We start from the raw sequence: 27,408 nt of genomic DNA on the forward strand, positions 1-27,408 counted from the left end.
ATAATCTCGGCTTCGCCAGGTCGCTTCCGTCCCCTCTGTTCACGGCATTAACAGCTCCAGCATCTTAAGGTAAGGTTATAAACCACGCCCAGTAAGGGGACCTCGCGTCCTCCGGCCTCGCCCCGACGCTGGGCACCTCCGTCCCGCCACGCGCTTCTCTCTGTAATACCACCCGCACCCACCTCGCTTCCCCCTCCAGCTTTCCTTTCCCCTCTTCGTTTCAGCTCCAACATGTCTCACGTGTCCGACATCGAGGACGCTCTATCGATCGTGGAGTCTGCGGTATCGGAACGGGCAAGTCGCTCTTCTTACCGGACTTGGACCATCCCCAAGATGATTGCCGAGCTGGACAAGCGAGGAATCCGCCATTCGGCCACAGCCCGAAAGGCCGAATTATATCACCTATTGTTTCCTGAGCCATCCACAGGGTCCACGGAGCAGATCCCCATGTCGACCATACAGCTGTCACTAACGCAGCTACACGCCACGATAAACAATTTGTCCAGTTCCATCTGTGACATGAACACCAGGCTCCAGGCAGTCGAAAGCAGGGACGCTTCACCTGCCGCACCCTCCAGTCCCGCCCCTGGTCCTTCCACTTCCCAGCCATCTTCCTCAGGTAGGTTGTCTGGGCCGCCCGAAATAGCCCCCTCCTTTTTCGTCCCCGAAAACCTGCGCAGGGACATTCTCGCAGGCAAGGACGTGAACCTGGCTGCGGTCCTCATCTCCACGCACGACACGGTGGAAAACCGGACCATCACTTGCGGGGACGTGTCCGTAGTCCTGAAGGCCAAAGACGCGAGGTTGAACAAAAAACTCTCCATCCCAGAGTTCGTGCTTGCGTTCAGCCTCTACCGCGACATCATCTGCGCAGCACACCCAGCCAGAAGAGAGGAGCTGGACGCATATTTATACAGGGTCACGGAGCTTGGGCACAAATACGGAGGATTTGCATATTACGACTATCACCGGTCATTTTCGGCGAAGGCAGCTGCAGCCCTCGCCCAGTTCCAGCATATCACCAACTGGGCCTCCCTCGACATGGAGCTATTCTGCAGACACTTTGCAGGTCTCAGGTCTCCTTTTTGCTCCTTCTGCCAGTCAGTCCTGCACGCCTCCGATTGGTGCCCAAGCTCCCACGCCTCCCCCCTGCCAAAACAGCAGCCGAGCACTTCGGCCCCCCAGAAACCGGGTCCGCTCCTGGACAAATTGGGTCGCCCCATCGTGTACCTGGGAAAAAACCAGTTGTGCAACAACTTCAACTCCAGCTTCTGCAACTATAGCAAATGTAAGGCGCTCCACATTTGTTCCACCTGCTTCCGGGCCCACCCCCAGTCCACCTGCTCCCAGCGCTCGGCCAAAAGCTGACTGGCCGACATTAATGTCCCCCTTCTCATCTCCCTCCTCAATACCCACCACGATCCCGCCTTCGTCCAATTCCTGCATTCCGGTTTTTCATCAGGCTTCCACACCGGCCTGGTCACCCTGCCTCGGGATTCCTGGGAGACCCCCAATCTCATGTCAGCCATGACGGACCCGGCCTCGGTGGATTCCCTTCTGCAGGTCGAGCTGCAGAAGGGTTTCATCATAGGGCCTTTTCCCACCCCTCCCTTCCAAGTCTACAGGGTGAGCCCCATTGGGTTGGTCCGCAGCAAAAATTCCAATAAAAACCGACTAATATATGATTTGTCAGCGCCTCATGCATCCAGCACCCCGAGCCTCAACTCGTTGATACCATCAGAAGAATACTCCATGCGCTATTCTTCCCTGGACGAAGCCATCCAACTCATCCTACAGGTAGGGGCAGGGGCTTGGCTCTCAAAAGCGGACGCTTTCAAGCTCCTACCAATCCAGCCCCACCTCTGGAGGTTTCACGGGATCAAATGGAGGGACCAGTATTACTTTGCCACCCGCCTCACGTTCGGGTCAAAGAGCAGCCCCTGGCTCTTTGATCAGTTCGCCCAGGCCCTCCATTGGATCCTGGTAAACCACGGCAACTGTCCCAGAGTCATACACTACCTGGACGATTTCTTACTGGTCGAGAACCCAAACCATGTGCCCGACAGGTTGGAAAGCCTCCTCTGCATTTTTTCCGCCTTACAGGTCCCAGTGGCGCCATCAAAGGTTGACGGCCCTAGCACGGTCCTCACCTTCTTGGGTATCACGCTCGATACCTGCAGAATGGAAGCCAGACTCCCAGAGGACAAACTAGTCAGGCTCCAGTCATTCGTTTCTGCTCACATCGGTTCCAGAACCATGTCCAAGGGCGACCTGCAGTCACTGTTGGGTTCTCTCAACTTTGCAACCCGCATCATGCCGCAGGGACGATCCTTCACAGCAAGACTCCTCCAGTTGTTACCCACAGCCTCAACCCAGGACTCGCTGATCCAACTGGACCGGGAAGCCCTGGCCGACCTGGACATGTGGAGGGTCTTTCTGTCAGCATGGAATGGCATCTCCATGTTCGTCCCTCACTGGAGCCCCACCTGCCCGACCGTGTACTCTGACGCAGCAGCATCCGTCGGGTTCGGCGCCTTATTCGGCCACCAGTGGTTCGCTGATTCCTGGCCCTCCCAGATCCTCTCAGACCCTCAAGCCATCCAGTCCTCTCCTCTCCTTGAATTGTACCCCATCGTGGCAGCAGCTCAAGTCTGGGGCAAAGTATGGAGCAACATGCCCGTGCGTTTTTTCACCGACAACCACACGGTCGTCGACATCATCTCCAAAGGCAGATCCAGTTCACCCAAAGTCATGCGCTTCCTACGCAAACTCACCTGGCTTGCCCTCAAGTTCAATTTCCATGTTTCTTGCACCCACATCCAGGGTATCAGGAACGTCGCAGCAGATGCCTTGTCTCGCTTAAACCTGACTCTCTTCTTCCAGGTCATGCCTCAAGCCGACAGAATCGGGATTCCACCCCCGGACTTCGGCTCTCTGATCCTGGACTAGACAGGCACCTAGTCATGGCTCATACTCTCATCCGCAAGTCCCTGTCCGAAAACTCCACAAGGAACTACCAGTCGGGTTGGAAAGCTTTCGAGGTATTTCGTCACCTTCACCCCAGGGGCAACGTAAGCGAAACCGCTTTCATCATGGCTTTCCTGGCATACTGCCACAAGGACCTACACCTCTCCTTCAGCACCATCAGATCGTATCTGTCAGGAGTCCAGCATCACCTCATGATCCGTCAGCCAGACAGCAACCCTATCTTTTCTTCCCACGCCATCAAAGCCACACTGCGGGGTATTCAAAAATGCTCTCACAAATCCGGACCCGCCAGGCAACCCGTCTCAGGGGACCTGTTCAGGAAACTCTCATCCTCCCTAGACGGCAGTCCTTTTGGCCCTTTCAGAAGCTGCATTCTCAAAGCCGCCCTCTACCTAAGCTTCTACGGCTTTCTCCGGCCCGGGGAATTCACCGGCACCTCTCCTCACAACTCAGGCCCGGCGCTAAACCAACTCACCCGTAGTCGCGAGCGTTTCACCTTCACCTTGCCAGTCTCCAAAACCTCACAAATCGGGCCCCCAGTGCACATAGAATACTCCCCGACTTCCAACTCCTGGTGTCCCGTGGCCGTCCTCAACGGGTTACTCACCACACTGGGCAATCGGGCTCCCGCCAGCCCTCTCCTTCCTTTCCCGTCACGACCTCTCACGTCCTCGCAGTTTGTCAAACACATTCGCAGCCTCGCGTCCGGGTTTGGGTTCAACCCCCAGGCCATCACGGGCCATTCATTCCGGATCGGAGCCGCCTCCGCCGCCTCCAAACATGGGGTCCCGGCCCATATCATCCGTAAGATGGGCCGCTGGAAGTCCTCTTGCTTCTCACGATACATCCCGCACCCGAAAGCCGAAATCGCTGCGGCTTTCTCTGACTTAGTTCTGTAGTACCATCTTTCACAATAAAGAGTCGCTCCTTACACCTTTCCTACTCGTATTTTGCCCCCTTTATTTGGCCTACCCTCGTCACGTGGCAACAGGCACACCACCAGCCACTGTAGCTAGATTAGGTTCAGTCACACTCCACAGGCTTCGCGCCGCAGCCAGGACCACAAATGCAGCAGGCTGAATCCAGCCTGCTTTTGTGGGAGGGGCGTAGGGGGCTTCTTAAGCCCAAGCCGCCCAGCTCACCGGGTGCACGTCCTCTCTCGCCCCTCCCTCCCGACCCTTCTCTTTACATCTCCCATAGGGTATGCCCCCTTTATTTGGCCTACCCTTGTCACGTGGCAACAGGCACACCACCAGCCACTGTAGCTAGATTAGGTTCAGTCACACTCCACAGGCTTCGCGCCGCAGCCAGGACCACAAATATATATACACACAGTATATATATATATATATATATATACAGTATATATATACTGTATATAAATATATATATATATACTATATGTATAACAAAGAAAATCCTCAGCACTCCTTGAATTAAAAAATGTGCAGTTTATTCACACATGTCAGAAAATTGACAACGTTTCGGTTCTCTCACAGAACCTTTCTCAAGTCAGGTGAACATAAAGTGCATACGTGCATGTTTAAATACATTTTCACATTGTGACCAATTAATTCATTAACCAACAACAACAGTGCACTCCCCTCATAGGATAAGCTACAATCCACATAGTTGACTCCACATGTTAACATAAGTACCGATGAGTCTAGGTATGTTTACTAATACATTCAATAGTGGTTATTCATAATTATGACTAGTGTATAAAAGTGCAGATAATAAAGTGCAAAGTGCGCTACTATATGTATATATATACTGCATATAAATATATATACTATATATATATACTATATATACTGTGTATATACACTCACCTAAAGAATTATTAGGAACACCTGTTCTATTTCTCATTAATGCAATTATCTAGTCAACCAATCACATGGAAGTTGCTTCAATGCATTTAGGGGGGTGATCCTGGTCAAGACAATCTCCTGAACTCCAAACTGAATGTCAGAATGGGAAAGAAAGGTGATTTAAGCAATTTTTAGTATTAGTATTTAGTATTTCACAATCTGCTCAGTTACTGGGATTTTCACGCACAACCATTTCTAGGGTTTACAAAGAATGGTGTGAAAAGGGAAAAACATCCAGTATGCGGCAGTCCTGTGGGCAAAAATGCCTTGTGGATGCTAGAGTTCAGAGGAGAATGGGCCGACTGATTCAAGCTGATAGAAGAGCAACGTTGACTGAAATAACCACTCGTTACAACCGAGGTATGCAGCAAAGCATTTGTGAAGCCACAACACGCACAACCTTGAGGCGGATGGGCTACAACAGCAGAAGACCCCACCGGGTACCACTCATCTCCACTACAAATAGGAAAACGAGTCTACAATTTGCAGGAGCTCACCAAAATTGGACTGTTGAAGACTGGAAAAATGTTGCCTGGTCTGATGAGTCTCGATTTCTGTTGAGACATTCAAATGGTAGAGTCCGAATTTGGCGTAAACAGAATGAGAACATGTATCCATCATGCCTTGTTACCACTGTGCAGGCTGGTGGTGTAATGGTGTGGGGGATGTTTTCTGGGCACACTTTAGGCCCCATAGTGCCAATTGGGCATCGTTTAAATGCCACGGGCTACCTGAGCATTGTTTCTGACCATGTCCATCCCTTCATGACCACCATGTACCCATCCTCTGATGGCTACTTCCAGCAGGATAATGCACCATCTTACAAAGCTCAAATCATTTCAAATTGGTTTCTTGAACATGACAATGAGTTCACTGTACTAAAATGGCCCCCACAGTCACCAGATCTCAACCTAATAGAGCTTCTTTGGGATGTGGTGGAACGGGAGCTTCGTGCCTTGGATGTGCATCCCTCAAATCTCCATCAAATGCAAGATGCTATCCTATCAATATGGGCCAACATTTCTAAAGAATGCTATCAGCACCTTGTTGAATCAATGTCACGTAGAATTAAGGCAGTTCTGAAGGCAAAAGGGGGTCCAACACCGTATTAGTATGGTGTTCCTAATAATTCTTTAGGTGAGTGTATAATTGTATGTAGATTATGTAAAGCATGAATTAAATATGTGCCTATATGAAAAAAAATCTTAAAATAAAAATCAATTAAGCAAAGTTTAGGCTATAATAAGGGGTAGTATATTTAATTTATATAGTATATTTATATTTCATAATTATAGTGTAGTAGACAGTAAGAAAATAGGTATAAATAGGTATATACAGTAGCTCTTTAATTAATGAACACAATTCATGTTCCTTGTAGTACAGTTGTACACTCCTACTATGGTAAAGTAGGACAGTACAAGTTTTCATTAATGCAAATGGTGATGTGTGTATATATATGTATATATATATATATATATATATATATATATATATATTATACCTACATACACACTATATATTGTTATATAAAAAAAAAAAAAGCAAGCAGAATAGGAGTGTGGAAGATGTGGAGGAATGTGTGCAGAAAGGGTGCTGGGGAGGGTCGGGCATAGTGTAGTGTCATTACGTACTTTAGGTTAACATTGCCATCTACTGGCCTTATTGCGTATTGCTGTTTGAAAGAGGAGAAGTTGCGATTCGTTAGTGACGCTATGGGAAAACAGTGATCGCTAGCACTGCTGCATCTGTGAAATAAAACATCATCGGCATATAAAGAAATATGATCTTCTGTTCCCAATGTCCCGAATCCTTCAATCCCAGGATCCTGTCTTACCCTAACAGCAAGTGTCTCAATATAAATATCAAATGATAATGTAGAGAGAGGACATCATTGATGAGTACCTCTCTCCAAGAAAATACACCTTGTAAGCATCTTATTAATATTCAACCTCGCTTTAGGGGATTTATACAAAAGCTTAACCATATTTGTCAACTTAATGCCAAATCCCATCTTCTCTAATACCCTCCAGAGGAATCTCTACTCCACCCTGTCAAAAGCCTTAGAGGCATCCAAGGAGAGGATGGAGCGAGAGACCCCCCGGGAGGACTGAATATTGGCAAAAAGGCAGTGCAAATTATAATAAGTACCCTTATTAGGAATAAACCCATTTTGGTCAGGATGCATAATAGAAATAGTAGGAATAACCATACAAATATTTTTTTTAAAATAGGGGGTTTTTTGGGACACAAAAACATGGTAGAATCAGCTTTTGTGTCTGCTAAAAAAAAAGAAAGGACGTTGATGGATGTTTTTTTATATTATGTTGAAGTCTATGGAAAGCAGTTTCAAACAATACCCTTCTATTGGCACCCGCTTAGTGTGTTTGCTAAACAGATTTGCTAAGTGGATGATAGACATGTGATGTAAACATGCTCTTGGGGTGAAGTGTACCCCCATCAGAAGGCGATTTTGATCAGTTCTGCGAGAAAATAGTTTTTCGATGATAGGTCATCCCTATAGTATGTGTAATGTTCCGCTGTTTGAACAATTTATCCAGTAGGCTGGTGGAGATGCTGGAAACAAGATGTGAAGTTTATGTGGGTAACATACCAGAAAAAGAGGGTTTTATTTGTTGATTCTTGGTGCATTATGCATTTGAAGGTTTTGTGGAAATGGCTCTGGACCAATCTTCTCTGAATGTGTTATGTAACTTATTTTTCCATACAAGTATTAGTATTATATTAGTGACATTTTTGTATCTACTCAGCAAGGAATATATTAGTTTGATACCTTTAACTTCCTTGCTTGCCTTTTAAAACAAGTAGTAGCTAGCTGTTGATTGGAATCTATTGCATAGGTGCAAAAGGTGTTAAATTGTAAATAGTTATAGCTATAGAATTTTGTGTTGGGAGTCCCATATTGGCTGTGTTGGCCTTCAAATTGAGTAAGAACAATTCTTTCAAAAAGATAGTGAACCCTCTATCTTATGTGGGGATTCGCTCTGGTAGTTAGGACTAGCGGATGCAGTATAGAGGCAAAGTACACAGTTCTTGAATCAAACAATGGTGTTTATTCACACATTGGTGTATAACAAAATGCAGATAAGGTGTATCACAAAACGCAGGTGGCTTGGTGTTTGTTCACACACAAGGAAAGTTCATAAACAATAAAATTCATCTTTTCTCCTGGGCGTTAAAATTCACACTCTGTTAGTCGTTTAGCCTCATCAAGTCAATAGGTGGCCTGTTCGCCTTTAGAGTCCTCAAGCCTGGCTCAAACCTCAAATCCCAGCACAGCCCTCAGTTCAAAGCACACAGACTACTGAGCTCCACTTTCAGAGGGAGGTAAATCCCACCTGGCAGTGCTGGCTGTTTTTTAATCCTGGCAAAATCCGGCCTGGAACATGGGGATGAGTCACCCACCCAGCACTTTTATTACTTCCCGTAAGAGCCGTTCATGATCAGCAATAACAGCCATGCTAAATCTTTAGGTGTCAATTAGCAATAGTTGCTGCTGACACATAAAATACCGTCTCTTATTTCACCTAGGCCAGGAGCCTCGGTGTCACATACCTTCCATCCACAATGACTTCAGGTACCGTCTTACATACCCCCCCTTTGTTCAACCCTGAGGGGGTGAACACCTGCCATACAGTATACCCAGGACAATGCATCTGCGTTTCCCTGCAACCGGCCTGCCCTGTGTTCCACAGAGAACTTAAAGTTCTGTAAGGACAGGAACCCCCTGGTGACTCGGGCATTTCACTCTTTGGCCTGGCTCATCCACTTGAGAGGCGAGTGGTCATTCACTAGGCGGAACTTTCTCCCCAACAAATAGTAGCGGAGGGACTCCAGTGCCCACTTGATAGCCAGGCACTCACTCCACTATGCTATACCTGGTTTCGGCTGGGGTGAGCTTGCAGCTTAAAAAGACAACCGTATGCTCCTCCCCGTTGACTTCCTGAGAGTGTACAGCACCGAGACCTACTTCGGAGGCATCTGTCTGTACCACGAACTCCCTATTGTAGTCGGGCGTCACCAAAAGCGGTGACCCTCAAAGGTCCTACTTCAAAGTGGAAAAAGCCTCTTCCGCCCGCTCATCCCAGCGAACCATCACTGATTTACGTGCCTTCAAGAGCTGTCAAGGGTGCGGCTATAGTGGCAAAGTGGGGAACAAATCTCATGTTCCTATCATTCGTAGGAACGACTTTACTTGTTTAGTGGTGACAGGTTGGGGCCAATTCCTTATCGCCTCTATTTTGTTTACTTGGGGTTTGATCACTCCGTGCCCAATGACATACCCCAGGTATTTTGTCTCCTCTAACCCTATCGCACATTTTTTTGGGTTAGCGATTAGTCCAGCTTTTCGAAGGGAGTCTACTACAGCCTGCACTTTGGGCAGGTGACTTTCCCAGTCGGTACTGTGGATGGCAATATCGTCCAGGTAAGCTGAAGCGTACCGACGATGTGGCGGGGCACCATGCAGACCAAGGGTAACACCTTATACTGGTACAGCCCCTCCAGTGTGATGAAGGCCGTTTTCTCTTTGGCAGCCTCCGTTAATGGTTCCTGCCAGTACACTTTGGAGAGGTCTAAAACAGAAATAAAACAGGCTTGTTCTAACCTCTTAATCAGCTCGTCTACCCAGTTCATGGGATAAGTGTCGAACTTAGATACCTCGTTTAATTTTCGAAAATCATTACAAAACCGCAACATTCCATCCAGTTTGGGTATCAGTACTATAGGGCTGGCCCACTCACTTCTAGACTCCTCGATGATGTCTAGATGCAGCATTAGTTGTACTTCCTCAGAGATTGCCTGTCGCCGAGCCTCGAGTACCAGGTATTGGTTTAACCAGCTTTGGCCTGAGGCTGTCACGACCGCTATCCCAGCAGCAGTCGTGTCGCACCAGACGGAGGGGAAGGGGGACCCTTATCTACGGATGGGAAATAGAATGGCCACCTCTGACTAATCCTAAGCTGGCACCTGTTTGCCCTGATACCCTAGACGGGGTGTGAACCCGTGCGGCGAGCAGTATGCCTAAACCCTCAGTCGCCCTAACAAGACTAGACTGGGGAAAGGCCGATGGGAGCACTAGTCACCATCACTCACGTCTAGGGAAACAACAGGGGAAGACAGCAACAAACAAACAATCAACAGCAGAGATAGACTTATCCAGTCACAAGCAGAGAAGGCGATCCCAAACACGACAGTCCACGCCGGACAAGAGCTCCACAGCAACACTGTCAAACGACCTCCTTCAAAGGTCAGAGTAGCACTGGAAGTAAGGACTATATCTGGCAAGGACTGCAAGTGAAACTGAATCTAATATAGTATCTGGGAGTGGCAGACAGGACTCACCTGAGAAGGATGCCTACAAACTCCCAGTCAGGACAAAAAGGTTCACAAGGCAAAACCCGGATGACATACCCTGAACCACGGAGCAAACTCACAAGCTATCGCGAGTAGCAAGTCGCTGCGACCTTCTCCTCCCAGACCTGTCTGGATCAGTCACAGTCGTGACAGAGGTTCAGTGATAATGTCATGCTAGATTATGGAAGTGCATCCAGGGAGATCTGAGAACACAGCTGAGTCTGTTTAGAGGAGAGGCTGTCAGCAATCTTCACTGTGGCAACGGCTTCCCTTATATCAGACTTAGGGTCCGGAACCTCTTCCCCCAGAAAACTCTGCTGCAGGCTATCATCAGTACTGGTCTCCCTATCCATCCAAGGTTTGAGTAAATTCACATGGTACACCTGCTCCGGCTTCTGCCTCCCTGGCTGGTGTACCTTGTAGTTTACTTCTCCAACCTTTTCGAGTACCTCGTAGGGTCCCTGCCACCTAGCCAGTAACTTACTGTCCACTGTCTGTACCAGAAACAAAACCAGATCTTCCGGGTTAAAGATCCGGACCCGAGACTGCCGATTATACACCCGACTTTGAGCTCGCTGAGCTGCCTCCATATGTTCCTTTACCAGCGGCAACACGGTTTCCATACATCTGGGTGACGTATTCAACAACACTTTTATATGGTGTGAGTTGTTGCTCCCACGCTTCTTTGACTATATCCAACAGGCCACGTGGATGTCTGCCATATACTAGTTCGAAGGGCGAAAACCTGGGGGGCCTGGGGCACTTCTTGCACTGAGAACATAAGATAGAACAGAAGGAGTTCACAGTCCTTTCCATCCTTAGCTACTACTCATTTTAACATAGTTTTTAACGTTTTAAACCTTTCTACTAGGCCGTCAGTTTGCTGGTGATAGATGGATGTCCATATCTGTTTGATATTCAGCAACTTACAAAGCTCCCACTTTGGATATAAAAGGAGTCCCCTGGTCAGTCAGAGCCTCTTTGGGTATCACGACTAGGAGAAAACATCTCCATTAACTCTTTTGCTATGAGTTTAGCCTATGTATGTCGCAGTGGCACCGCCTCCGGGTAGCGAGTGGTGTAGTCTAGGACGACCAAGATGTGTTGGTGCCCTCTAGCGGACTTTGGTACTGGGCCATGGAGATCTATAGCGATTATCTCAAATGGTACATCGATAATCGGGAGGGGCACTAAGGGACTGCGGAGTAGGTGCTGGGGGCTAGTGGTTTGGCAGGTCGGGCAAGACTTACAAAACTCATCCACCTCTCTAAAGACACTGGGCCAGTAAAACCATTGTAATATCCGGTCCTGTGTCTTCTGCAGTCCCAGATGACCCCCGAGAACATGTTGGTGGGCTAACACTAACAGGAGTTTTCGATAGGCCCCAGACTCCACCAACTGTTCAACAGGTTCACCCCGCAATAGAAAATTTTATCACTAAGATACGTGGCTGTACTCTTGCGCTGCAGGTCCTCACTGTGATATGGGTAAAAATCACAGAATCAGACAATTCATTAGAGTGGAAGACCGCGTTGCTGTTCACACCTCCTCATTTTACGGTACAAGGCTAATTAGTAACACGGGGAAATACCATCTAGCGCCATGCATAGGCATCTCTCCTCTATCCGACACTCCTGGAGATAATCAAGGAATCGCAGCCATAGTGAAGCACTGACTACCACCGTATATTTAAAAGATTTATTGTACTTACAAACAGATTCTTGCTAAAAGCATGTAAAATCATAAAAGTGCACACACACACAGGTGTCGTCTGACCCGGGTTTCGCTTAAGCGCTTCTTCAGGAGCGAACAACCACACTTAATAATCCAATCTTATAAACCTCATCAACATCCCACTCCTGCTGACATCATCAAATCAGGTTCATACCCCCACAGTTGTGCAGAGACTTTACAATAAAAACATTAAATATCATACATTATAAATCATCATTACTAATACATATCATATCTCCTATCCTTATTCAAAATTCTTTAAATACCTCCAGGGAAGTTCCACTAGTATCATTCATAAAAACACCTCCGGTCACATGACTCGACATCTGATCCTAGTCATGTGACACATTCTATCCAATCCTTACTAGGTACCACCCCTTACTATCACAGGTTCTACCTCATCCTTCCTACCGATATATTCCATATAGAAGTTAAAACAAAAAACTCAATTAGACATGGTTTCAATTCACACTCTATATTAAGTCCATTCGGTTGGAGTGTCTCCAGATTATACATCCACTCCACCTCCCTTTTGTTTATTTTAGCAATGTGTTCCCCCCCCCCCCCGCCAATGGGTTTTCACCAATTCCACACCTATAAATCACAATCCCTTTGGGGTCCTTCTGATGACATCTCTTAAAGTGCAAGGGGACACCATGCGTTTCTACTCCTTTTTTAATATTGCGAATATGCTCTTGAATTCTAATCTTGAGTTTTCTAGTTGTTCTCCCTACGTACTGAAGGCCACAAGGACACTCCAGTACGTAGATCCCCCATGTACTCTCGCATGTAATGTTCCCCTTAACCTTAAAGGACTGTTCTTCTTTCTTAGAACAGACTACTTGCATTGTGCTTACTTTATCTTTTCTATTCCTATTTCTACAAGGGAGGCAAAACCCACACCACGTGAATTTATTCCCTTTTTTCTTGTCATCAATCTTACACTCTGCACTCTGTACCAAATGTTGTCGAAGATCGGGAGCCTTCTTGAAAATAACAATGGGGTATTTTGGGAGAATACTTCCTAGGATGGGGTCGTTTTTCAATATCCCCCAATTTTTACGGATCACATTTTTTACCCTACCTACATTAGTGTTAAACTGGGTCAGGAAGCTAAACTTGAAATCATTGAGCCTTTCAGTCAATGTCAACTTTTTTGTCTTTGCATCCCCTTCTACCTCTTTCTTACATTTAGTCAATTCTTCCTCCACATATCCCTTCTCCAAAAAAAGATCTTTAATAATCTGGCTCTGTCACAGAAATCTCTTTCTTCTGTACAATTACGATACACCCTTTTAAATTCCCCCTTGGGCATATTTCTAAGCCATGGGTTATAGTGACAACTTGTAACAACAATATAAGCATTAACATCCGTGGCTTTAAAAAAGTTCTTAGGTTTAAACTTACCCTCATCTACAAATATCATCAAATCAAGAAAATATATCGAAGTGGCACTAATGTTGCTGGTAAACTTAAGATTCCAATCATTGATGTTAATCCCTGCAATAAACTCCTCCAGACCTTGCCTCTCCCCTTTCCAAACTAGCAGGCAGTCATCGATGTAACGTTCATTTATAATTAAGATTTCCAGCACCTCAGGGGAATTAATTAGGGTTTAGTATTTAGCTTTACATAGCTCATGGATAGGGGAACAGACATTTATGACCAGGTGTGTTATACAGTTGCAGGAAGAAGTATGTGAACCTTTGGAATGATATGGATTTCTGCACAAATTGGTCATAAAATGTGATCTGATCTTCATCTAAGTCAGAACAATGGACAATCACAGTCTGCTTAAACTAATAACACACAAAGAATTAAATGTTACCATGTTTTTATTGAACACACCATGTAAACATTCACAGTGCAGGTGGAAAAAGTATGTGAACCCTTGGATTTAATAACTGGTTGAACCTCCTTTGTCAGCAATAACTTCAACCAAACGTTTCCTGTAGTTGCAGATCAGATGTGCACAATGGTCAGGAGTAATTCTTGACCATTCCTCTTTACAGAACTGTTTCAGTTCAGCAATATTCTTGGGATGTCTGGTGTGAATCACTTTCTTGAGGTCATGCCACAGCATCTCAATTGGGTTGAGGTAAGGACTCTGACTGGGCCACTCCAGAAGGCATATTTTCTTCTGTTTAAGCCATTCTGTTGTTGATTTACTTCTATGCTTTGGGTCGTTGTCCTGTTGCAACACCCATCTTCTGTTGAGATTCAGCTGGTGGACAGATGGCCTTAAGTTCTCCTGCAAAATGTCTTGATAAACTTGGGAATTCATTTTTCCTTCGATGATAGCAATCCGTCCAGACCCTGATGCAGCAAAGCAGCCCCAAACCATGATGCCCCCACCACCATACTTCACAGTTGGGATGTTGGTGTGCTGTGCCTCTTTTTCTCCACACATAATGTTGTGTGTTTCTTCAAAACAACTCAACTTTGGTTTCATTTGTCCACAGAATATTTTGCCAGTACTGCTGTGGAACATCCAGGTGCTCTTGTGCAAACTGTAAACATGCAGCAATGTTTTTTTTGGACAGCAGTGGCTTCCTCTGTGGTATCCTCCCATGAAATCCATTCTTGTTTAGTGTTTTACGTATCGTAGATTCGCTAACAGGGATGTTAGCATATGCCAGAAACTTTTGTAAGTCTTTAGCTGACACTCTAGGATTCTTCACCTCATTGAGCAGTCTGCGCTGTGCTCTTGCCGTCATCTTTACAGGACGGCCAATCCTAGGGAGAGTAGCAGCAGTGCTGAACTTTTTCCATTTATAGATAATTAGTTTTACTGTGGACTGATGAACAGCAAGGCTTTTGGAGATACTTTTATAACCCTTTCCAGCTGTATGCAAGTCAACAATTCTTAATCGTAGGTCTTCTGTGAGCTCTTTTGTACGAGGCATCATTCACATCAGGCAATGCTTCTTGTGAAAAGCAAACCCAGAACTGGTGTGTGTTTTTTATAGGGCATGGGAGCTGTAACCAACACCTCCAATCTCATCTCATTGATTGGACTCCAGTTGGCTGACACCTCACTCCAATTAGCTCTTGGAGATGTCATTAGTCTAGGGGTTCACATACTTTTTCCACCTGCACTGTGAATGTTTACATGGTGTGTTCAATAAAAACATGGTAACATTTAATTCTTTGAGTGTTATTAGTTTAAGCAGGCTGTGATTGTCTATTGTTGTGACTTAGATGAAGATCAGATCACATTTTATGACCAATTTATGCAGAAATCCATATCATTCCAAAGGGTTCACATACTTTTTCTTGCAACTGTAGATGATTTTTGTCAGTCTAGAGGGAATTTTGCTTTGAGAGTGTTCAAATCTGATAAGGGGATTGTAGCTACTGGAAGAATGTAATAACAAAAACATCACCAAAAAGGAAAATAATAAACAAGTGCAAATTCCTCAATTAAAACATGCAAACACATAAAACTCAGAGAGGTGCTCCACAACATGTAGCTCCATGGTGCCATCAAAGAAACAAGATAAGCCAGGAGATGAGCCAGCACTCCAGGTTAGATGAAAAAACAGTGACCTTATTTATTCACCCATAGCTATGTTTCAGCCCAAACACAAAAGTGTATGAAATATACATCTAATCAATGATTCATTGTGTAATCCACTCCAAATTATTAGCAAAGGCAATATATAGTGAGATCAAGTTGATTTTCAGGCGCCAATAAAAAAGTTGACACATACTCTCTGGACACTATTTCAAAAAGAAGCATGAGCTGACTATCACTACCTGCTCTCTGGCTTGATGGAGACGCTAGACATAAACGTGATTTTTTTTTTTCTATGGAATAACTAATATGTTGAGCCTTGTGTGTATTTTAGACACTTTTGTACACCTTTATCTATTAACCAAATAATCATGTTTGTAATTGATCCTGACACTCCCTGTTTATATATATATACTCAGTATGAGTCCATGTTACACAGCTTGAAAAAGGCATGTTACATGTACTCATGGGCTGAAATGTAGCTTTAGGTGACTAAAGAAGGTCACTGATTTTTCACCTTACCTGAAGTGCTGCCTAGTTTCCTGGCTTATCTTGTTTCCATGAGGCTACTTGTTGTTGGGCAGCTCTCTGAGTTTTATCTGTTCAGTTTGCATGTTTTAATAGTCTATCCCTCCTCAATTTGTGTACAGGGGCATACCCATCAAATGCCCTTTACCTGGTGTTGCTCTTGTTGCCCCTTCTCCTGCTTCCCCTCTCGACAAGCTTCTTGTGGTTGTGGTCTGGTAAAATACTGCAATCTTCACTGTTTTGTCCTGCCCTGCTTGCTATGCCTTGGAATCTGGTTGTGGAAGGCCCATTCTACAGCTGAGGTCACGTTACTGCGTTTGTGTTGCTCTGCGCTCAAATGGCTGTTAAATGAGCTGCCAAGCTCACTGGAGGGTTGCCGTATGGTTTGTGAGGGATGGGAAGCACAACGTTGGACTTTCATTTTGCTTACTTAGATTTCAAAATCTTTGCATAGACCAAATCGAACTTAATAGCATGTATAGCTTAAGACCTCATGTACAAGTTTTACTGACTCTTTTCCCACAAAACTATACACATATAACACTTAGCCTGAAGATTGCACTGCATTTTGTGGTGACAGGTCCTCTTTAAACTCTGTACCAGATATATTGAGCTCTATTGGCTATAAAGATACACTGCCTGTCCAAAAAGAAAGTCGCCACTTGGATTTAACTAAGCAAATAGTTATGAGCCTCCTATTGGATAATTACTGCATGGGCGATTATCTTTCAGCTGGCAATAAGTTATTTAACCCCAACTGGTGCAATGAGTTGCTTCTCATTTCTTAAACAACCATGTCGAAAGACACATCTCATGGTCGTGGAAAAGATGTTAGTCTGTTTGAGAAGGGTCAAATCATTGGCATGCATTAAGCAGAGAAAACATCTAAGGAAATTGCAGAAACTACTAAAATTGGGTTAAGAACTGTCCAACGCATTATTAAAAACTGGAAGGATAGTGGGGATCCATCGTATTTGAGGAAGAAATGTGGTGGGAAAAAAATCCTGAGTGATTGTGAATCGAAGAAAAACAACAGTAGAACTCAGGGCTATGTTTAATAGTGAAAGTAAGAGCATTTCCACATGTACAATGTGAAGGGAACTCAAGGTATTGGGACTGAACAACTGTGTAGCCGTAAGAAAACCACTAATCAGTAAGGCAAACAAAAAAAAAAAAGGCTTCAGTTTGCTAGGGAGCATAAAGATTGGACTCTGGAGCAATGGAAGAAGGTCATGTGGTCTGATGAGTCCAGATTTACCCTGTTCCAGAGTGTTGGGCGCATCAGGGTAAGAAGAGAGGCAGATGAAGTGATGCACCCATCATGCCTAGTGCCTACTGTACATACCTGTGGGGGCAGTGCTATGATCTGGGGTTGCTGCAGTTGCTCAGGTCTAGGTTCAGCAACAGTATGTGCTCCAAGAATGAGGTCAGCTGACTACCTAAACATACTGAATGACCAGGTTATTCCATCAATGGATTTTTTTCTTCCCTGATGGTGGGGGCATATTCCAAGATGACAATGCCAGGATTTATCAGGCTCAAATTGTGAAAGAGTGGTTCAGGGAGCATGAGACATCATTTTCACACATGGATTGGCCACCACAGAGTCCAGACCTTAACCCCATTGAGAATCTTTGGGATGTTCTGGAGAAGGCTTTGCACAGCAGTAAGACTCAACCATCATCAACGCAAGATCTTGGTAAAAAAAGTATGCAACACTGGATGGAAATAAATCTTGTGACATTGCAGAAGCTTATTGAAACAATGCCACAGCGAATGCATGCCGTAATCAAAGGAAAAGGCTTTTTTTGGTGGCGCCTTTTTTTGGGGACAGGCAGTGTATATCAAGAAATGAATCAGCACAGAAACTAACATGAACATGAGGTACTCTTTTGTCAATGTCAGAAATTTGTACTGTATCAGGCTACAGTCTACTTTATATTAAAGTTTCCATTTGTTAACCGTGAACTGCATTAAAAGTCTGGCAAAATATTTATTTCAGCAATAATAAATATATTCTATTGTTATTTTTTTATAGTTAGTTCTTACCTAGGTAAACATTGATATTGTTAAGTGGAAAGGAGCATGAGATCAATGATTTTTTTTGCTAAAACATATCCAATCCATTCATTTTTAAGAAACCATCTCAGGAGACAAGGCAGAATGTTCATTACATGCACTTAGCACGGGAAGAAATTACTTTTGTACTAGATGCTGCTATTGCAGTTTGCTTCTTGGAGTGGAAGGATGCTCAATAAACCATTCAACTGGTGCCAATTTGTTAATTAAGGTTTTTGATGCATGCCTCCGAATACAATATTCAACCTTTTCACTAGAAAAAAGTTCATAGGTCAGTAGCTCATGAAAATTTCAATGATCCAATTTATTTACCATTTCATTACTGGAGAGGAAACAGCAAGGCTTTAATCTTTAATTCTTTCAATCTAAAAGGATGAAGAAATATGACTTGTAGCAAAAGTAATGTAAGAGCAAGCAGTTTATTTTATATTTTTTTTTTAAACTTTATTTACACCTGCCATGGCTTTAGTAAGAGAAGAAGCTGTGATGGTAATGTGAACAGAACCGACCCATGGAAGCAATTATGGCCGTGTTCATACTTGTGTTTTGGGGGTTCCCTTGAAATAATCTATCCTTGACAAAAATACCAGAACCCTATTAAAGTCAAAGGGTCCATTGGTGTCTGTTTGGATCAGTCAGAAAACTGATGCAAACAAAGGAGTCATGGTCCCATAATCCACCACAGTTAAATGCAAGTAGTAGAATATATTAGAATGGGTGGTTGGCTCTCACCTAGTGGCTTATGACAGGTGCTGCTAGCTCACAACTCGGGTGCCCGACCCATAATTAGTAAGGTATTGGGAAAAAAAGGGGAGTGAGCACTCACAACACTTGGACCATAGGATACAAGATATATTTATTAGAGTAGGACCTGCTATGTCCATTAAATAAAATACATAACATGTACTAAAATACAATCAAATAGTATAAAATAGCAAATTGGTACCAATGAAAAACAATACCCTGTTGGTGGGGTGAATCACTTAATAACAAATCCTGCACATGAATATTTCTTAACGCACATAAAAACGGGCACTATTCGTATTTGTTGTGCCACCATCCACAATTCATTATTAGATTCCCGAAGGTATTAAAAGGATTACTGTTATTGATAACAGTTCACAGTTCAAATAGAGATGTCCCAAATGTCTGTGGTAGATAATTCCAAGTGCTAATTTAATAGCTGATTTGATAGTGCATACAAAATTCCAGCGCTACACCACGGTAAATATCTCAGAGGGTTCTCCTCTTACAAATGAAGTTGCAACCGCCTTGACCGGTGGGTTTAAATCGCCACTATTCCAGATAGTAATACAGGTTCCTACCTGAGTTCCGGCACTGCGTCCCGCTGCTGTGTCAGCCAGCCGGTCCTTTCACGAGGTGTGTGCGCTTCGGCGTCCCGTCACGCACGTCTCAGCTGGATGACGTCACACTCGCAAGGCTGGATAGACAGGACTAGTGCCTTAGTAGTAGCGTATGTTGCTGTATAATAGAGTGGTAGCTACAGCTGAAGATTTTCTTATCGCATGGCCATGCAATTTTTTAGTAGAGGTTCCGCAGGTTAAGTGGGCGGTTCTTCCTATCACCAGACACGTTTCGGGGTGTCTGCACCCCTTCCTCAGTGGTTGAAGCGCTCAACATCCCACTCCACCTTTTATAGCGCATTCAGTATTCAGGAAATTCTGGATTCTGGGTATTGTTTTTCATTGGTACCAATTTGCTATTTTATACTATTTGATTGTATTTTAGTACATGTTATTTATTTTATTTAATGGACATAGCAGGTCCTACTCTAATAAATATATCTTGTATCCTATGGTCCAAGTGTTGTGAGTGCTCACTCCCCTTTTTTTCCCAAGTAGTAGAATAGTTGGTGATACTTTATAACTTCCATTGTAGCACTGCCAAAAAATTTCACTTTTACAGCAGCCAGTTTGTGTACTTTGTACCAAAATAGTAGTGTTAAGTGTAAAGTATTGTGTTTGAGAATTCATGGTTTGAGGTTATTTGCAATTTATAACTAGTAAAGGCATAATTCATTGACAATATAATTTCCATTATCAGGTCAGAATGACAGTTGTTGGATGCTCGTTGAGGCTCATGTACTGAAATGGCAGACAAATGTGAACGATCTTTTAATTGCATTGATAGGACATGCTGTATTGTTTATAAAAAACATTTTTTACACTTTTTCCACACAGGTGTTGAGGGTTGGGTGGGGATATGGCATTTTTTAAACAAATGTCCAATGCATTGACAGTATATTATTTTAATGTTATGTGTGTGGACAGTGGGTGTGGACCCTAGGTACCAACATAACCGGCCTGACTTTGGGCTCTGACATTTTCCTGGTGATCCCATGGTTTTTTTCACCCTTTAACCCCTTTGCAAGGGTCTAGTCTTTGCCACTAGGCTTTTTACTCTTGAGATCATCCTGGTGTAGCTGGCGGCTGACCCACAGGTGTCAGAGACACTGGTGCAAAGCACCAAGAGGTCAGGCATTATTCCTAGTCAGGACACATACCAAAGTCAGGGCAGGCTGCGCACAATCGTATCTAAGAAACAAGTCAGAGGTTGAGGCAGATGGCAACAGGTCAATACAAAAAACAGGCTAAAGTCAGGGTAGGCAGGCACCTTCACTGGTAAACTTGGAACCTAAGCTCAGGCACCCTACCACTAGTTAAGGTGCCTTAAATAACCAGGGACAGCTGGCCATAGGCTGGGAAAAATTAGGGCACAGGCTAGACAGAAAAGCACAGAGCTAGGCCTGCAACAGAAAAGGAGGAGAGCAGCAGACACATGGAGCGCTGGTGGCTGGGCCCACAGCAGATGACGGAATATGGAGTGCAGGGTAAGACCTGTTCCTGGGGAAGTGGGGCAGTGGCAGGCACAGGCTACCACCGTAACAATATGTACTAAAAGAAAAAACGTAATAACTAAATTTTATTGCAAATAAATCCCTTTCCTTGTTAGTACTTGAACATTTAGAAACTTAAAAGCTAGATTTATAAAAAAAAAAGGAATAAGCAAATGCTAGCAGTAGAGGAACAGTATTTATGCTTCCTGATATAAATCTCAGAAGCAAATGTATAACTGAAACAGTGAATTAAAGTTAAACCAATGTTTGCATGAAAACAGGGTCAGACTGGAACTCCTTGTGTCCACCAGAGGAAATTATTCTCGGGGTCCAACACCGATTATCAATAAAGTCTAATAGGTTTTGATTCAAAGAAATGTTTTAGTTTTTTCCCCTGGACCCATGAGACCCAGTATGGTATCAGAGCTTGGGCCCACCACCGGATACTCTGGTACTTTGGTGGGCCAGTCTGACGCTGCATGAAAATGTGATATCACTTTGTGAAGACAGAAAAATAAAAATCGTATGTCTTTAGTGCAACACAGAAGGGGCTGTTATGATCCCTAATTATGCATTATAATTAATTGGAGTTTTTCAGTCACATGAACAAGTCTTATGATAAGGCATAATCAAATTTAATGTGCACATTATAAAAAACTAACTGACAGCAGGATACATAGTATGTTGATAAAGATGAAAACTGACAATTCAATAACGAAGAATCAAATCATGCTTTTTATTCATACTTACCACATGGGACACAACTCCCTACTTGAAACATCCAAAATGTGTCATGGTTCAGGAGTTTCCTTTTTTTTAAATAATTACCCCCTTATATTGGATAATGTACCTTTTCTTATACCTGATATTCTGAACAATGATGTTTCCCCATTATGGATAGTAGCAAAGTGAAGAGATGCCGCTAATATATTCCTAGTTGAGGTATACGGAATATCTAAAAGATGTTCATTTATGTGTGTTCTTTTGTGGTATGACCAATATATGTTACAGTTTAAATATTATTTATTGAGAAAAACGTTGTGGTTGGCACTAGATATAATCGGATCAGATACCTACATAATGCTGCAGTGTTACAGTATGCAGGTAACTGATCAGATTATATTATAATAATATTATGTGATTACCTGAATACGCTGCCAGATGCAATATGTTGGTCATACCACAAACAAAATAAAAACTTGCATAAATGAACATCTTTCGGACAGTCCATTTACCACAACTAGGAATGTATCAGCAGCGTTGTTTCACTTTGCCACTCCATGATGGGGAGTGAGGACACATCAACTTTAAGAGTATAAATTTCCCCATATGAGGGGGTGACTATAAATGGAAGCTCCTGAACTGTCAAACATCTTGGATGTTTCAGTTAGGGAGTTATGTCCCATATTATAGGTCTGAAATGCATTAGTGGTGCTGTACCTGTTTAGGAAGGTTAAGGATTTTAAGGACATTAAATAAAGACTTATGTTACGGATGTTGGAGCTTTCTGCTACATTGCTTGCACTTGTTTGGTCTACACTAGTCCAAGTGTTCCTTCGAATGGCAAATGAGCTGAATGCTGTATGAAGTCACTAAATAGCCTGGACTTTGCAAAGGCATTTGATATTGTCCCTCATAAATCCAATACGACAACACACATTATTAGCATAAATGATAATCTTTATCAACAAATTAATATTTATCAAATAAATGTAAAATTAATAAAAAATGGAATATAACGCGTTACATACTATTGTGACGTAAAAAAAAAAACTGGCAAGTTATGGAACATGCCATATTTGCACCATAATTTGCACATTTTTAAGCTTCTCGACACTTTTCTGAAGGATGTAATTATGAAGGGCAGATTGTATATAATACTTTATGGTACAAAATTTTAACTACCCCCATTCCCCAAAAATGTTTTCCTCAACATATCAATTGTAATGAATAAGCATGAGCGAGTCGTTTTGTATGAATGAAAGTTCGATCCACTGATGTCCAACATTGTACCTTATTGGAGCTAAATGGTCTGCTCCTTAGATCTTGGTTCCAGATACCAGCAGAGCTCCAGCACCAACAACAGCTGAAGTACAACTCATTCCAGCCAGTAAGCCACAGGAGATAAAACCCAAGTGACCACACCCAGTAAGGGAGTTAACCCTCACAGCACCAGACAGGGGAAGGCTACAACTTAAAGGGGAAGTGCACACACCAGCCAACACGCAACACGTTGACACCGGCAACAGCATGCGTGTGTCATGCCCCATCCTGACGGTGTGCGGAGGTCGGCCAGAATAGCAGCATGAGTTTAGTGTTTTGTTTTGGAGCTGTGCTGGATCCGCCTCCCATCAGGTGCACTGGGTGGGGTTATGAGTTTAAATAGCATTCCACCCCAGTGCTCTGAGCGGATTATATTAATCACTTTGGTCTTGGAAGCTAGAAAGGAAGGTTGTCTGTTCCAGCGCAGAGAGATGTGTGGTTTCTTGTTTGATTGTTTGGTGTCATCTCTCCCATCCAGGTTCTGTGCGAGCAGGCTGCTCCTATTTCCACTCTTCACCATCTCAGGGAATTTAGGGTGTTTCAGTCCAGGCACGAGGACACATCATACCTACCACAAAGGTCTGCATGTGGGCTGAGCATTGCAGGGAGAGAGGTCAGGATTAAGTTAGGAGGTGACCCTTCCCCTGCCTCTCGCCTAGAGCCTGGTTGGTGATTTAACTGTTAGTCTGAGTGCACGTCCGCCGTGACAGCATGGCAATCATGTCACGGCACACACAGCCAAAGCCGAGACACTATCACCACATGCCTTAACAGAAACACGTTGCCACTGGCAACAGCAAGCATGGCCCAAGTGTCACGGCGCACACAGCAAAGGCCGTGGCAGGTATATAGGAAACTATTTATTGTTTGTTTGTATATGTCATTAGTAAGGACCGGAATACAAGGATCTAAAACGCATAGACGTACTTTTGCATTTGTCTGTTGGAAGTTTTTACTGCACCGCAAATAAAGAACCACTTGTTTGTCAAGAGCTGGATTTCGTATCTATTTCTTCAGTTCTAACACAGCTATGTCCAGGCTGTAATCCGAGCTCACAATAGGTGGAACAGGTGAGAGCTGCTTTTTCCTGTGTTGTTCAACTTTCTATTTAAAGTAGTTTTATTCTATATGTACATAGTGTAAAGCTAGTTTCACACTAGCGCTAAAATAATCTGGCAGGCTGTTCTGGTAGAGGAATTCATCGAAATTCATAGGATCTGACCTGTTTCTGTTATTAGTGCTGGGATTCGACCAGAAAAAAAAAATTGCTTGCAGCAGTATTTATCTGGTCGAATCAAGGGACTAATGCCAGAAACAGGTCAGATTCTTGGCAGGTCCCATTATAGTCAATGGGGCCTAGCGGTGCTCCTGGCTCTTCTCCTCTTTGGGGGTTTCCACTGTAAGAGTACCACAGAGTCTTTACAAATGCAGCATGGCGCCTGAAAATTATTCCAGTGAAATCAGCTCTGAGCCCTGACGTATGCCCATACAGCAGTTTACTACCACTTATGGGGTGTTGCTGTATTCAGGAGAAAATGGGTAACACATTGTGGGGTGCTTTTTCTCCTGTTACCCCTTGTAAAAATAAAAAAATTTGGGCCTAAATCAACATATTCTTATAAAATATGTAATTTTCCATTTTCGCTGACAATTTTTTCAAAATTCTATGAAATGCCTGTGGGGCCAAAGTGCTCACTGCACCACTTGAAAAATTTCACGGGGGGTGTAATTTCACTTTTTTTTTTCTAATGTAGCGGTGCATCAGGGGGTCTTCAAATGCAAAACGGTGCCTGAAAATTATTTCTGTGAAATCTGCCCTGCAAAAGCCATATGGTACCCCTTCTCTTCTGAGCCCTGCTGGGTGCTCATACAGCAGTATATGACCACATATGGGGTGTTGCTATATTCAGGAGAAAATGGGTAACAAATTGTGGGTTTCATTTTTCCTTTTACCCCTTGTGAAAATACAAAATCTGGAGCTACAGAAACATTTTAGTTGAAAAAAATTTAATATTTCATTTTCTAAATTTCTAAATTCTATGAAATGCCTGTGGGATCAAAGCACTCACTACACCCCTCAAAAAAATTACATGAGGAAAACCATTCCAGCAAAATCTGCCCTCCAAAAACCATATGGCACATCTTCCCTTCTGAGCCCTGCCACGTCCCTGTACAACAGTTTATAACCACATATATTTCTTTAACCCTTTCTACATTACAGGAAAAATTTATTAAAATGAGAAATCTGCAAAGTTACATTTTGACATTTTACCTCCATTTTACTTTCATTCTTATGGAATATCTAAAGGGTTAACAAATGTATACTTATTGAGGAGACAGCACACCAAGGATTTTGAGTAATGCCATGCACACCAAACCTGTGGCCGAACCATGTACCAAGCTTGAAAAAGGGCACTAAATGAAAGTGTCCGAAACGTTGCACTGATGTACAAACAACTACCACTGTTGTTTTAATATGTATTAAATTAAAGAAACATTACTCAAAATCCTTGGTGTGCTGTCTCCTCAATAAGTATACAATTGTATCCGGTGATCCAGGTGGAGGGACACCAACTTGGGGACGTCCACCCACAAAAAGCCTTCTGGAAGAGTGCTGTGGTCATTTTTGTGCTTACTAAAGGGTTATCAAAGTTTGTAAAATCAGTTTTGAATAATCTGAGGGATGTAGTTTCCAAATTTCAATTATGTATGTGACTTCATAACTCAACTGGACCTTTAAAAAGTCGGTTTGGAAATTTTCCTGAAAATTAGAAAAATTGCTTCTAAAATTCTAAACCTTTTAACATCCTAAAAAATAAAAGGACATTTGCAAAATGATTTCAGCATAAAATAGATATATGGGGAATGTTAAGTAATAACTATTTTATGAGATATAGATATCAGTCTTAAAAGCAGGGAAATTCACATTTTGAATTTTTTTTTTTATAAATAAAGGTGAAACTTATCAACTCAAATTTACCACTATCATGAAGTACAATGTGTAACGGGAAAAATAAAAGTGTTCAAAAGTTATTACCACATAAAGAGACACATGTCTGATTTTCAAAAAATTGCATGGTACTTAAGGTGAAAAATGGCATGGTCGTGAAGGGGTTAAACACAGTTACATACTTAGTACAGTTGTAAGGAGACAAACTATATGTTCATTAAAGGGATTGTCCAAGTTATTATTATTGCTGAACTATCCTCAGAAAAAGTCATCAATATCTGATCGCCGGGCACCAACACCCGGCACCGCCATTGATCAGCTGGTAGAAGAGACTGCAGCGCTCCGTGTAAGCGCAGCCTTCCCTTCATTGTTTACCTGCTCACCATCAACAACGCAGCAGTGAGCAGGTGTAATCATAAGCCGTGCCATTCACTTCTATTGGACACCTCGTTCCTATACAGTTGAATAAAGAATACTCAATAATAATAACTTGGACAACCCATTTAAGTTCAATCAGGAAATGAGAGAGGATGTGGATGAAGCAAAAGGGATTTTGTTTCTCACTATTGATCAAAAAGAAGGCAAAAAGTCTAATATGACATTAACCAGTATGCCCTTAAAGAGAAACATTTCCTTCCTGATCTCAAGTAGCAATCAGGGTGGCAAGAATATTAAAACCACCTGCCTAATATTGTGAATGTACCTCTTGTCCACAGGCCTTAATCAGGCGGATATGGACTCCATAAGACCACTGAAGGTGTCCTGTGGTATCTGGAACCAAGATCTAAGGAGCAGACCATTTAGCTCCAATAAGGTACAATGTTGGACATCAGTGGATCGAACTTGCTTATCTTGCACATCCCACAGATACTCAGTTGGATTAAGATCTGGAGAATTTGAAGACCAAATCACCACCTTGAACTTTATATATATCATATAATATAATCTTAAATCATTCCAGAAGAATCTTTGCAATGTGACCAGGTGCATTATATCTCACTGTAATAAGTGTATACTGCTGTCATAAAGGGTTGCACCATATTTAGGTAGGTGGTAGATGTCAAAGTAACATCTACAGTACATGAATTCCAGGGCCCAAAGTTTCCAAGCTAAATGTTGCCTAGAGCACTACACTGCCCTCCCCAGCTTGCGTTTTTTACATAGTACATCCTAGCACCATACTGTGTAAGCAACTCAAACATACCTGGCTTCACATCAGGTAAAAGGTACTGTCATTCATCTGACAAGACTTCAGGCAACCTTTTGCTCTATGACCCACTCGTGTCGCTCATTTGCCCATTGTAGAGGATCCACCAACTGTTCCTACTGTTACCTTCCTCCTGAGATTGTCTATTCCACAGATTCATGTTTTAGTTTTTTTATGGTAAAGAGATGTTGTCACCTCTCACTTTTCTATTCTACAGATATTGTGCTACCTTGTCTTTTGAGATGTTATATGAAATAGCTT

The 27,408-nt window shown here is 43.2% G+C and overlaps 1 protein-coding gene across 1 annotated transcript; it reads left to right on the forward strand.

Moving 5' to 3' along the window:
- Positions 1-219: 219 nt before the first annotated feature.
- LOC121002448 lies at positions 220-3,887 on the forward strand. The gene is made up of 2 exons (XM_040433905.1): positions 220-619; positions 2,884-3,887. Exons 1-2 carry the CDS (start codon positions 232-234, stop codon positions 3,885-3,887), a joined length of 1,392 nt encoding a protein of 463 aa, XP_040289839.1. The 5' UTR covers positions 220-231.
- Positions 3,888-27,408: the final 23,521 nt, after the last annotated feature.

The sequence above is a fragment of the Bufo bufo genome, chromosome 5, assembly GCF_905171765.1.
Source record: "Bufo bufo chromosome 5, aBufBuf1.1, whole genome shotgun sequence".
NCBI classification, from domain to species: domain Eukaryota; kingdom Metazoa; phylum Chordata; class Amphibia; order Anura; family Bufonidae; genus Bufo; species Bufo bufo.

Bases quoted from the DNA above. Each gene is read 5' to 3' on its own strand.
- LOC121002448 (XM_040433905.1), top strand. From the start codon at position 232: ATGTCTCACGTGTCCGACATCGAGGACGCTCTATCGATCGTGGAGTCT. The intron at 620-2,883 runs GTAGGTTGTCTG...CTCTTCTTCCAG, and splicing joins TTCCCAGCCATCTTCCTCAG to GTCATGCCTCAAGCCGACAG.